Source organism: Pseudocercospora fijiensis, assembly GCF_000340215.1.
Source record: "Pseudocercospora fijiensis CIRAD86 unplaced genomic scaffold MYCFIscaffold_3, whole genome shotgun sequence".
In the NCBI taxonomy this organism is placed as follows: domain Eukaryota; kingdom Fungi; phylum Ascomycota; class Dothideomycetes; order Mycosphaerellales; family Mycosphaerellaceae; genus Pseudocercospora; species Pseudocercospora fijiensis.
In genome coordinates, this window is record NW_006921534.1 from 5992884 (window position 1) to 6005874 (window position 12991).

Consider the following 12991-nt stretch of genomic DNA (forward strand, 5'->3'; position numbering starts at 1 on the left):
GTTAGCGATAGTTCCTTCCTAGGAGCTATCGTCGTAGTTGCGCTAGATATCCCGGGTTATACGAGACTATAGTCGACCTAGAATAATTAGCGTGTTCGGGTTAGCGGCAATCTAGAAGGTAAAGGAAAAGCATATACCGAAAGCGTCTACTATAATATTATAGCAGGCACCTACTAGCGCAACCTCCCTATTTACTCCCTATATACTAAGGGAAATATCTCTATTTATTAGCAGTCGGAGCTATTTAGCCTAGTGCTTACTTATAATAAGTAACTCTAAACTATTATTAAGCATTGCTAGCAACTGCTAACTATAGCTTCCGATAGTAACTTAAATATAGATAGCGGGAACGATAGTAAAGGAACGGGTAACTGCGGAAAGGTCTATATTATTAGGGATAGAGTAAAGTTCCTTAGGTCGAGGAGGTCCTGCTCGACCGATTTGTTAGCTAGTAAATCGGACAGCCTTAATAGAAACTAAAACCGAAGTAGGGTCGGTATTATTATCCCCTCGGCCTATCTCCTTAATCCCCTCTTCGTTAGTATTATCGATAGTCTCCTAGCTCTCGTAGGTTACTAATTCGCCTTCTACTAACTCCTAGGCCCCTAAAAATTTAGGAAGGAACTATAGGGAAGAGACGTCGATATAGTCCTCTCGCCCCTATTTACGTCGGAGGACTGCAAGGTCTTTTATAAAGGTAGCATCGTTAGGAATCCGGCTCTAGAACAGGTTAGTAGGCAAACCGTATACTAGAAGCTCTCCTATAGATACGTTAGACTTAAGGTCTAGGAACTATAAAGCCTAGAAGAGAGCATTTGCCTTTGTGTCGTAAGAGTTAGTAGGCCTAGTACTATACTTCTTTATATACCTATTAAAGCGAAAGCTCTTTAGGTCGGCTGACTTTCGTTTATAGGCCGGCGGGTTGGCTAGGCCTAGGGTGCTACTAATGTCGGTAGCAACATCCTCTATATCGACCTCTAGAGTCTCTAGGACGACTAGGCTTTCTATAGGTAGGGTACTAGGTACAGTGCTAGGTATAGTACTAGATCGGGCAGCACGGTCTATAGCTGTCTAGAGAGTCTTAGTTTTTACGGTTAACTCGCGCTATTGCTTAGCCTTGTCGGCCGCCTTGTTCTTTAGTACTCTAGTAGGGGCTGCTACACTAGGGCGAGTAGGGTTCTAAGGGTTCTTGCCCTTGCTTTAGGACTAGGTCTAAGACCGTATAGTAGCGTAGACATCTATACTATTCTTAGTAACCGCGTAAACATTAGTAACTGCGTCCGGATCCTAAGACACAAAGTTAACTTTAACAGGCTTAGTAGTACTATTACTACTCCGCTCCTCAACCTATTTTACTCTAACCTTCTAAGTTTCTCGTTTAGTAATAGCGGCGAGGGTACTGTTCCTAGTGTCCTTAAACTCGATCTTGCTACTATACTTCTTCTCTAGAAGACTCCTAAGTTGAGGTAGCTTCGGAGCTCTACGATCCTACTCGAAGTTAATCTTATCGCCGGTGTCGGTATAGTAGAACCGACTATTTACTTGTATAACGAGCTTCCTCTTAAGAAGCTCTTTCTAGATAGGGCAGTCTAATTAAACATGTTTAAAACCGCCGTATATCTAGCACTTGCTATCTAAGTTAGAATAGATCTTTCGTATAGCGTAGACGTTAACTAAAGGGGCCTTAGGGTAGTTAGGATCGGAAATCTAGTAGACCGGTAGCACATCCTTTAGTATGCTAGTATTAATAACCTCCCTAACTCGCTATAGTGCTTTCGTATTAAGGTTAAGCTAGGCTAGGGATTCAGCTAAGTCCGCAACGTCCTAAGAATGCTTAGTAACGGTAGGAGTTACGGTACTAGGACTACTTTGCGATTTAGGAAGAAACTTAGGCCCTCTAGTTCCCGAGGCATCGTTCCTTACCTAGGCTAGGTTATTCCGGTCCTCGCCGTAAATGAACTTCTTTATATCGGCGGAGCTATTAATGTCGTCCTTAATAGCCTCTAGGACCTCTTTATACTTCCTAAAGGTCTTAGGATTGGCTTCGCTAAGCTTATAGCGACGGAAGACACGCTTAGCTATAGACTACGGCAACCCTTTAAGGAGCAGCCTCGTTCTCTAAGAATTCTCGAGGTCCTACTAGTCGATGCTGTCCGCTAACTTAACAAACTCGCGGACGTACTCCTTTAGGTCGTTATCTTCGGTACGCCTCTCTATATAGAGGTTCTTAAGCTACGTACGACTGCCTTTAATACGACGGCTATCGCGATCCTAATACTCCCTTATAAAGGCCTGTTTAAAGACCTCCTAGTCGGCATTAGACTTGTCGTCCTTTTCTAGGTAGCTAACTAGGGTTCTAAGGGTTCGGTAAAGCTTAGTAATAGTAGTCCTTATAAGGGACCGGACCTTGTACTAGTCCGACTCCTCTTCGAGTCCGTACTCGGCTAAGTTGTCCTTAAAGCGTTCTACGTACGCCGTAGCGTTCTACCCTTCGAACAAAGGGTTCTTACTGCTTCCTAGCTCTAGCGGGCGACGCCTGTTCTAACGGAGAAGGTTAGTTTGCCCTTAAATTATCTTTATAACGATATTATAGAGGGCCTCGGGCATAGAAGGCTCGATAGCCCCTAGTTCGACGGCGCTTAGTATAACTAGTCGTCGCCTAATTTCTTCGTTAATAGGGTCCGGTAGGTTATTAGATTCCGAAGATTCCGCTAATTCGTAATGCTCGTTTTCGCTAGAGCTAGAGCTTATTCGATTATCGTAAAGTAGTTAAAATAAAATGCTATAGGAAAGTGTTTTTAGTGTATGTTATAGGTTTAGTTTGTTTCGATATTGCTATACGAGAGAATAGTATACTAGGCTGTTTTCTTCTAATATTACCCCCGGGGTAGCATTAGAATTTAGCCTCCTAGGGGTCGCCTATATATCCCTAGGAGCTAAGTTTAGTATTAGACGAAAGCCGCTCGGAGGGAGAGACTACAATCTCTATTTACACCTAGATCCTAGAAACTAGCTCGTATCTCCTTTAGCTAGGCGGGGGGGGCGGGGACCTTCTTTTTCTAGTAGAAGGCTAAGCACTATCCGAACGAGGCAGCGAATCCCGAAACAATCTACCCGGTTAATAGGGGAACTGTCTAGGTATCCGACCTATAATCTAGAAATTGCTATCGTATAGATAGTCTTAGCAAACTAAGTAAGGCCGATAGGTAATTAGTCTATCTCCTCCTTAGGCGGGCGGTAGCTTATCTCGAGCAAGCGGTACTAAATAGGTCTTCGACCCGGAGCCGAGTCCTTAGAAGCTAGCTATAGTTATAGACTAGGCCCTAAGCTATAACAGTCCTAAGGGTTTGTAGCTTTTCGGGGTTAAAGCGATGCCCTCGTTAAGAGGTTTCTCTACTTGTCGTAACGGCCCCTTAAGATACTTCGGTATCGTCTATATCGTAGGCTCTTATCGTACCCTCGCTTCGGTTATAGCTATTCGTGCCTAGAGACTACCTTTAACATACCCGAACCTGTTAGATATAAAGAGATAGCCCTACCTTCGGCTCTAATAAAGGACGGAAACTAATACTACTACTACTACTTGTAGCAATAGTATAGGCTACCGAGGGTAATATAACCTATAGCAATATAGGCAGCTATATTTAGCAAGATAGGATAACGAGACTGTCGCTTAGGCTAATAACTAGAGCCCTGCAATATAGGCATTATAGAAGTGTAACATAAACAATGTGCTATACGAGGTTGATGCTCTATCTATAATGTAGAAGGAGGCCTCTTATATAGGCTCAAAACTAGCCTATAGGTATAGAGCCGGTTACTAGCTAATACTAGGCCTATTAGTTATAGCTTCTACCTTATTACACTATCTATAACACCTTCTATGTGTCCCTCCTTAAGCCGTACTACCTACGCGAAGGGGATGAAGTACCTACTAAATCCGAGGACATACTAGCTAATAGCGAAGAGCTATAGTCTATAGAACGTATCCTAAAGCATCGGACTAGGTAGGGCAAGAAGGAGTACCTATTAAGATAGCAAGGCTATTTACCTAAATAGGACTTATAGGAAGCTAAAGGTTCCTTTAAGGACATAACCGAGTTATTAGATAAGTATTAGACTAGCGTAAAGGACAAGAAGAAGGCTAAAAGCTTATAATGTTACTATTAAGGCCTAGGATTAATGCTACCCCCGGGGTGCTATTAGCTAACTAATTAGCTGCAAGCAATTGTTAGCAATAAGAGACAATAAGACTATACTACTATAGTAAACGCGCACCGAGTGTTAACAAGCGCGCTACGACGCGTTAATTAGTTACTACTCTTTTAAAGACTCTACCTCTTGTTCCTTTATCCTACCGAGGCCTCGAGGCCTAGGTAATCGACGAGAATACGCGCGCGCGCGTACGAATAGCGGTATATTAGAAGATAGCTAGCGCGGCTATATTAGTAACGGTGTTGCGGAGTGTATTATTAGTCGAAGAAGGAAATCGAAAGCAAGGTAAAGTTAGCGCTAAGACGACTAGCGCTGCTATTATTAACATTACTTGCTATTGTCGCTGCGCCTATAGATATAACCTTACCTATACTACGAGCCTAAGGCACCCTTAATTAAAACTTTAATTAAAGCCTTAAGCCTGTTAAAGGTTTAATTAAAACTTTAAGGCTAAGTCAAAACTTTAACTAAGACAAAAGATTAAGCGACTAATAGACTAACTAAGGGCAAAACTATAGAGCTAAGCTAGCCGGGGTCGATCTTGCGGACAATAGGTTACTCCTCGATCTATCTAACCCTTTAAGCGAGGCGAACCTCTACTACTGCACTTATAATAGCCTTTACCTATAGAAACTAGAAGAACTGAGTTTTTTAAAAAGATGTAATTAGTTAACACTTAAAGGCTACTAAACCTAACTAATTAGGGCTAGCGAAACTACGAACAGTAATAGCCCTCGTAATAATAAGAACAACCCTCGGAACGGATAAACCCTCGGAGCGGACATTTCTAGGTCTTTTAAAAGTAGACGCAGAGAACTCGGTACGACATTACTTAGAACGGGGGCAGTACTGCAATACCCCGTATACCTACCTATTATAGTAGGGAAGGTACGCTCGTATTGTAATTAGTCGATAGTCCTTAATTCTTATAGTTATATATTACTTCATTGTATACAAGGATAGCGTAGTTAGAGTTAGACATTGTATTAGAAGGTAAGGTTTGATATAGTTACATAATCGGTAGTTGTGCGTTTAATTTAGCGCAGACTAAGCGGCTTATTAGGCCTACTAAGTTAGCAGCAATAGAGGTTAAGACTAGAATAAAGACCGGCTACGAGGGCGCGGCCTTTAGAAGGGAAGCGTATATTAGGACTAAAGAGGTTATACGTAATTAGTATGTAACCGGGCTCGAGTAAAGCTAGGGTCTCGATGCCTTAGGCAGGACTTAGCGCTTAGCGTTAGGCTAACTAGCCTGCCTTCCTCCCTCTCCTCTTAGATCTCTATCGAATACTATACTAATTCACTACTACGCTATCTACCTGCTAATATAACCCTTCTTATACCTTTTACGATTATTCGTTAGCTTTCGATTTACTCTTTATATCTTGCCGCTTATAGTTTGTTCTATTCTAAGCTCTTACTATTAGCGCTACTAGAGATACGTAGTATTTCTTAGACAAATAAAGATCCGTCTAAGCCTATAGTAGGAACTTACTAGCGTAGCGTATCCTAGCGCTTTAGGTATTATTAGTAATAGAGCTATATATATACGCTCTATAATATACTATATATATAGGGGCGGAAAATTTAGCTAGTATCTATATATAAGGAGGAGTTATTAGATACGCTAATATCCTACCTATAGCTAGCTAGGCTACTCGATAATCCTTAAATATCCTAGTATCCGGATAGGGCCGATATATATATACTAGTGTCTACTAGTGTATTATATAGTGTATAGAGCCTGCATTTACAGAAAGCTGTATTCCAACATCCCTAGGTATTATACGGTTTGCCCAACTAGGTGGTCTGAGGATAACGCGATCAACCTTGTTCATTCTCTTGCGGGAGATATGCTGGTTGGTTTTGGCAAGGTATTCTATCGAGCCTCCAAGCCCGAACATTCTTTTCTCACATTTCTTTGCCAAGATGGGATCAGTGAACGAGTTCCGAATATCGACAGCTTCACAATTGTTTTACTGTCACATGTTGTCGTGAAACTAGCGTACGAAAATAGATTGCTTCTGCACTCCACTTCACTGACTTGCATTTGAACCCTGAAGAACCGCTTTCTCCACGATCCCAATACTACGTCAGCCCCATCGTAAGTGTTTACGAGAGTCCCAACCATTTTCTGGGAGCGGAGGTATCCTGATTTTGAGGATCCAACATCCCGCCACAATGACTTCGTTATCAATATCCTCCCGTTCTATGAATCTTGCAAATGTTGCAGCAACCCTGAATGTCAGGAGAGACCGCGGATCCCATCGAGACTTCCGGCATTCCTGACATTTCCAGGAGGTGACGACTCGCCAGCTTGGCGAGATTGAAGAGCTTGTGTGAACCTGCGACGGGGAGTGCTCGCTACACAAAAATCCATGATGGCTTCGCAAACGATGGCGACTTCGACTTCGGTGCAATTTGATGACGACGTGGGAAGGGAGAGTCCCAGCCGACAACTCAATGGCAGCCTTCGTCGACAGCAAGCCAGGCCCGACCTTCGCAACGCCGATGCCAATGCACACGCAACACCACCTAACGGCCATTTATCATCTTCTCAAGAAGTGCGACATATCACAGAAGATCGCCCAGTCGACGTCCGAGCATCGAAGGAATATAAACACACCTTCGCTGTACACGCTCAAGCCCGGCCAAGCCTGTTCAGCCAAGATGCCACGACCTCTCCCTCCTCGCTCGGATTTAGGAACTTGATGGGACTGGTCATTGCTATTTCGAATGTGCGGCTTATGATGGACAATTTTAGAAAGTATGGAATACTTGTGACACTTTCGGGCGCCAAAGTCCGGGAAGGGGATTGGATGTGGTTTTGGATACTGTACGCCCTCACGCCGTGTCATTTATGGCTCGCATTCGGGATTGAGCAGGCGGCAGCACGATTCGCGAAGAATATTACTGCACAAATCAAGAGAGAGGGCGAAGACCAGAGGGAGCGCATCCTCGCGGATGACAGGCAAACATACAGGATCTGGTTCTCGACCTGGCGAGTAATCGCCATCAGTCACGCACTCAATGCTACATTCATGCTGCTGTTTGCAAGCTATATCACATACTTCCACATCCACAATCCTGGACTAGGCACGATCACAGAGCTGCATGCTGTCGTGGTCTGGCTTAAGGCGTGCAGCTATGCTCTTACGAACCGCGACCTCCGAGAGGCATACCTTCATTCCGACCCGAATGCATCTCTACCGGCGCTATACAGAAGCTGTCCGTATCCGAGCAACATCAACTTCAAAAATTTGTCCTATTTCTGGTGGGCGCCCACTCTTGTGTATCAGCCGGTATATCCACGAACGACCAAGAGAAGGTGGGACTTTGTTGCAAAGCGTGCGGCCGAGTTCTTCTTCCTCTGCGTTGTTATCTGGATCACATGCGCTCAGTATGCAGTCCCTTTGCTGCACAACTCTGTAGATGACATCTCGAAGCTGCGCGGCTTCAACATTCTGGAAAGAGTCATGAAGCTGAGCACGATCAGTCTGGTATGCTGGCTCGCAGGATTCTTCGCACTATTCCAGTCCTTCCTGAACCTGCTGGCTGAGATTACCAGATTCGGCGATCGTGAGTTCTACGGGGATTGGTGGAATGTGTCAGACATTCGATCATACTGGACTTCTTGGAACAAGCCAGTCACGCACTTCATGAAACGACACGTCTACGCACCAATGGTCAATCGAGGAGTACCATCTCCAGTCGCGCAAATCCTCACCTTCTTGTTCTCCGGTGTCCTCCACGAAATGCTGGTCGGCGTACCTACCCATAATATCCTTTGGGTAGCGTTCTTCGGCATGGTGGGCCAGATCCCATTGATTTTCTTGACGGACATGATCAAGAGAGTCTTTGGCAAGGGGCGGAATGCGAAGCTGGCCGGGAATCTGATATTCTGGCTCACCTTCTGTATCTTTGGGCAACCGCTTGCTGCTTTGATGTATTTCTTTGCTTGGCAGGCGAAGTATGGGGATGCTGCGACGAGACCTGAGTGGCCTGAGATCAAGTTGAGGTAGTACCTTGATCGCAGAGTCATTATCATGGGCAATGGTGTTATGTTTGTTCGCGCTTGAGTGGGTTGGGTTGGGTATGCTGGTTGACGTCTTTCGAGCGGTAGATGTGGAATTTTGGAAGCATGAATGAGCTATGATCAATGTGATACTGTATGTCTACCTAGCACACGAAACTGATGCTGGATGTCGTTTCCTTGCTCTCGTATGGCTCAGAACACGTCGTGCCTCTATGATACTCCTCCCTTCTCCACTTGCCGATGAGATGGCAAAAAATAGAAACACGTCATTTGTGAGATTGCGCATACACATCCTGTTGTCCTGCCCCACAGCCTGGTCTTGGAATTACATGTATCTGGGCCAATTTGTGGTCTTCAACAACAGATCTGACAAGGCTGACCAAGGGTCTTCACAGAGGACGTCTCGGCGAGTGCAAGTGCGAGGCGAGACCTGAAACGCAAGTTGCGCAAGCGCCACCGAACGGACTGACCCTTCGTCACCGTCGATCTCCAAACTCTGCCATCGCCCTCGCTCAACAACACCTCATACGCCTCACATTGATTTTTGGCCAACACTACTACTATAGCACCCACGCGACAGCGCATATCCACAGCACAGAGCCTCCCGGCGACGCCGTGCTTGTTTCTGCGCGGCCGAAGTCTGGGACGAGCAAGGGCACGGCAGGGAAGGGCCGGGCAGGCCAGGCCAGATCCACTTTCAGCGAAGCACGCCGACTTGTTCCGAGTCGCATACCGGTATCGAAAACCAACCTTCGCCGCATAAACACCCCATTGCCTCACCGAACCGAACGTGCGCGCACCGCACCGCACCGCCACTGCGACGCGCTCCGCTGCTGGCCGACCGGGATCGCAGGAAAAGTCTGCACTTGGGTCGCGCCCGGTCTCCACACCACACCACCACCACCCGGCGCATAATTTTAGAAACCCGTCACGGATGAGCTGGCGGGGCGGTGACAGCAGTTGCGAACATGGCGCTCGCTCCTGCGAACCAGGACAAGAAGCGCGTGAAGGTGTACGAGCTGAAGAATAATGACTGGTATGATCGCGGTACTGGGTTTTGCGTGGGCAGCGTCTTCAGCGCACCCGACGCGCCGCCTGAACAGCTTGATGCGGGCATAGTAGTCACCAGCGAGGACGAGCCCATACGCACATTGCTCGAGACGCGCATAGCCAAGGACGATGGCTACCAGAAACAGCAGGAGACGCTGATCGTGTGGACCGAGAGCAATGGCGTGGATATGGCCCTGAGTTTCCAGGAGGCCGAAGGTTGCGCGACAATATGGGAATTCGTGAGTGACATCCAATCGCGTCTTGTGCCCGAGGACGGCATTTCAGATGATCTACTGGATCCCGTGCATCCAATAACACTTCCCGATCCGGTTTTGGGAAGATTGGAGGAAGTGGTGGATGCGATACGGACCGCTTCGGCAACGCCAGCTGGTCGGGATGCGCTGTCCAAATTCATCATGAGCCCGGAACAGATGTACATTTTGAAGCTTGCGCCGCTGGTCGAGCAGGCCGAAGAGCAAGAACTGACGCAGGAGCTCCACCGATTATGCACCATCCTGAAGCACATCATATTACTCAACGACACCTCCATAATTGAGTTCATCGTGACCGACCAAGCAATTATGGGTGTCGTTGGCGCGCTTGAATGTAAGCACGCTACCAGGTACGTTGTTTGGATGTTTGCGCTGACTGAGTTTTAGATGACCCTGATTTCCCTTCACATCGTGCCAACCATCGCCAATACCTTTCCGACACCTCTAAATTCAAGGAAGTCGTCAAGATTGATCACATCGAGATCAAGAAGAAGATCCACTGCACGTACCGTCTTCTCTACTTGAAAGACGTGGTTCTGGCGCGCATTCTCGACGATCCTACGTTTTCCGTGCTGAACTCTCTTATATTTTTCCACCAGGTTGACATTGTCAATCATCTCCAGTCCAACCAGAACTTTCTCAAAGAGCTTTTCAGCATCTTCACGAATAGTGAGGCAGACGATAAGCGGAAAAAGGACGCCGTCTTATTCATTCAGAACTGCTGTGCAGTGGCGAAGAACATCCAAGCAGCGTCAAGGAACCAGCTCTATCAAAATTTCATTCACCACGGTCTGTTTAATGTGATCACTTTCGCACTGCGCCATCACGACGCATCTGTGCGCGTGGCGGGTACGGATGTGTTGGTATCGTTGATCGACCACGACGCGCATCTGGTCAGGAACCACATCATCAAGGCCGTCAACGAGAAGACCACCCCTCTTACAGACACCATAATTGAGCTACTCCTTGTCGAAGTCGACTTGGGCGTCAAGAGTCAAATGGCCGACGCGATTAAGATTCTCCTCGAACCAGCCTCTGTGAACGCCGGTATGGAGATTATGAATCGCCAGGGCAATGCTGAGATGCTCGCTAAGCGCGGCATTGGTGGAGATGCAGGTCATCCAGGACATAGAGGATTCCCGCCGCACACCAGCCAGTTCATTCAAAATTTCTATGAAGACGGCGCGAGGCGCCTTTTCCAGCCTTTGAAGGATCTAGAAGGTCGACAAAGCATGACCGGTCTGAGTGTGCAAGAGACGAGCTTATACACGCACCTGGTCGAAGTTCTCAGCTTCTTCGTGCGACAACACGCCTACCAAAGCAAGCTCTTCATTCTCTCCGAAAATCTCCATTCCAGGGTCGCACAGCTCCTAATGTGTCCGCAAAAGTATATGAAGCTTATTGCGCTCAAATGGTTCCGGACATGCATTGCTCTGCAGGACGAATTCCACAACAGACAGCTCATACAGCATCGGCTGTTTGAGCCAATCCTCAACATTGTGTACGAGACGATGCCTCGCGACAATTTGCTCAACAGCGCCTGTCTGGAGCTTTTCGAATACATCAAGCGGGAGAACATCAAACAGCTCATATATCATCTGGCTGAGACGTATCGGGAACGGCTAATGGGGATCACGTACGTCAATACATTTCAGGGCATCGTGCAGAAGTACGATCAGTATCAGAGTCCATACCAGCCGATCAATGGCGAGGGCGATACTAGTTTTACAACTGAGCCAGACACGCCGGATGCGTTCAGAGGCCGGGTGCTGAATGGACGGCAAGTGTTCAGTGGCTTGAAAGAGCCAGACCCAGATGAGGATGCATACTTCAACACTGATGATGATCTCGATGCCGACCTTGGTGATGACGATGAAGGACTACCAACCACAGCGACTCCGGGCCGACTGGGCTTGCCTAACGGACATGCCAGCCCATTGAAGCCATTAGTCAACTACCCCGATGATGACGATGACGACGACATGGATATTCTTGCCTCTAGCCCTGACCTCTCGAAGGAAAAGAGGAGCAGTGCCTCTTCTGACCCAGATACTTCCACTGACTCGCCTGGCGAAAGGAGAGGGCGAAGTAGAGAGCGCACGGCTGTGGATGGTTCACCGCCTGAACCTATTACTGTGAAGCGAAGAAGAGAGGAAGATGAGGACGATGATGAGCTTGGAAAGCTGATGGGCGGTGGGGTGAAGCGGCGCAACAGCTCGGCTTCCTCTAATCACCGTAAGACTGGTCTGCTCGCAAGTCAATTGGATGGGACGACATTAGGACTGCCGATGGAGAGTCTGCCTAATCCAGGTGATCTGGATGAACAAAAGATGGACACCAACGTCGAAGCCAACACCAACATGCCACAAGCTCCATCAGTTGGAGCTCCAGATCATGGTAACACTCTTAGGCGGAAAGGTAGCCTCAAGGTCAAGAACGAGGGTGCGACCAATCCTGGACGATACGCCATCAAGCCCGTAGAGAGTTCAGGCGATCGGGAGAACACTGGTGGCGAAGAAGAAAAGAAGAGCAATGGGGGCGGGGGCGGATAGAAGGCGTCTATTGCTCTTCCCCGAACCTCAACCATCCAGTATCCATTGATATTGAAGCCTTTTGGGTTTCAACTTCAGCGCAACCATCGCTATCAAACTCTCTACAAACAGCGAGGCTTTGTATCAAGCACTTACGCGCGGCGTCCAGTGCGCAACCTGGCGAGCCTGCTTTGGGCCGGTAACGACGATCTCCGCAACGAAGGTGTAGCTGCGATGAAGCTGAAGGTCAGCCGCGCACATTTGTCTGAAGAAGACGAAGAATCTCTTGACGCCACAGAGGTCGACTCCGTGATCTCAGGTTTCAGCTACAGCAAGTACGACGATGAAGATTACCACGAGCGCTGGAAAGACCTCATCCAATTCTCAGGCACGAACTCTGCCTGTTCTGAGATGAGGCTGCCACTGGCCAAAGTCGGACAGCTCATGCATGACTTTGAAATCGCACGTCTGAGCCCTTGTGGTACCTGGTGCAAGCACCGCATGTCTGGCGGCCTTTTCAGGACGAGGAGATGGAATGCTTTATAGATGAGATGAGACTGCTGTAGATGAGTATCTGGCTAGCGACTCCTCACCTGAAAATTTTAGCGTTCATGCCTTCTTTTTGCTTTTTTGAGCGAGCGTAGAGGCAGGCAGGCAGGCAGGCATTAACGTAACGAAGTAGCATTATTGTATGAAGTGTATTATAGCTCATAAAAGGAATGAATGGAGAGCGTGTGTGTGACGTGCAACGCTTGAGATGAGATTATCGGATCGGATGTGAGGAATTGGCTTTTCGTTCTTGCTTTCACTTCACTTGCGAATGGGACTTACTTTGCATGAGTGTCAGAACATCTTAGGCTGTCTCTCTATCAGCAGCGAGTGGTTGA

General features: G+C 47.2%; 3 protein-coding genes across 3 annotated transcripts; all 3 read left to right on the plus strand.

Moving 5' to 3' along the window:
- Window positions 1-6395: 6395 nt before the first annotated feature.
- Window positions 6396-8431, plus strand: MYCFIDRAFT_153247 (uncharacterized protein). The gene has a single exon (XM_007927442.1). The coding sequence runs from the start codon at window positions 6594-6596 to the stop codon at window positions 8235-8237; it is 1644 nt and encodes a 547-aa protein (XP_007925633.1). The 5' UTR covers window positions 6396-6593; the 3' UTR covers window positions 8238-8431.
- A 630-nt stretch (window positions 8432-9061) lies between these two features.
- Window positions 9062-12866, plus strand: MYCFIDRAFT_153248 (uncharacterized protein). The gene is made up of 2 exons (XM_007927443.1): window positions 9062-9907; window positions 9961-12866. The coding sequence occupies exons 1-2, from the start codon at window positions 9220-9222 to the stop codon at window positions 12123-12125; spliced, it is 2853 nt and encodes a 950-aa protein (XP_007925634.1). The 5' UTR covers window positions 9062-9219; the 3' UTR covers window positions 12126-12866.
- Window positions 11695-12861, plus strand: MYCFIDRAFT_182538 (uncharacterized protein). The gene has a single exon (XM_007927444.1). It carries the CDS (start codon window positions 12339-12341, stop codon window positions 12648-12650), a length of 312 nt encoding a protein of 103 aa, XP_007925635.1. The 5' UTR covers window positions 11695-12338; the 3' UTR covers window positions 12651-12861.
- Window positions 12867-12991: the final 125 nt, after the last annotated feature.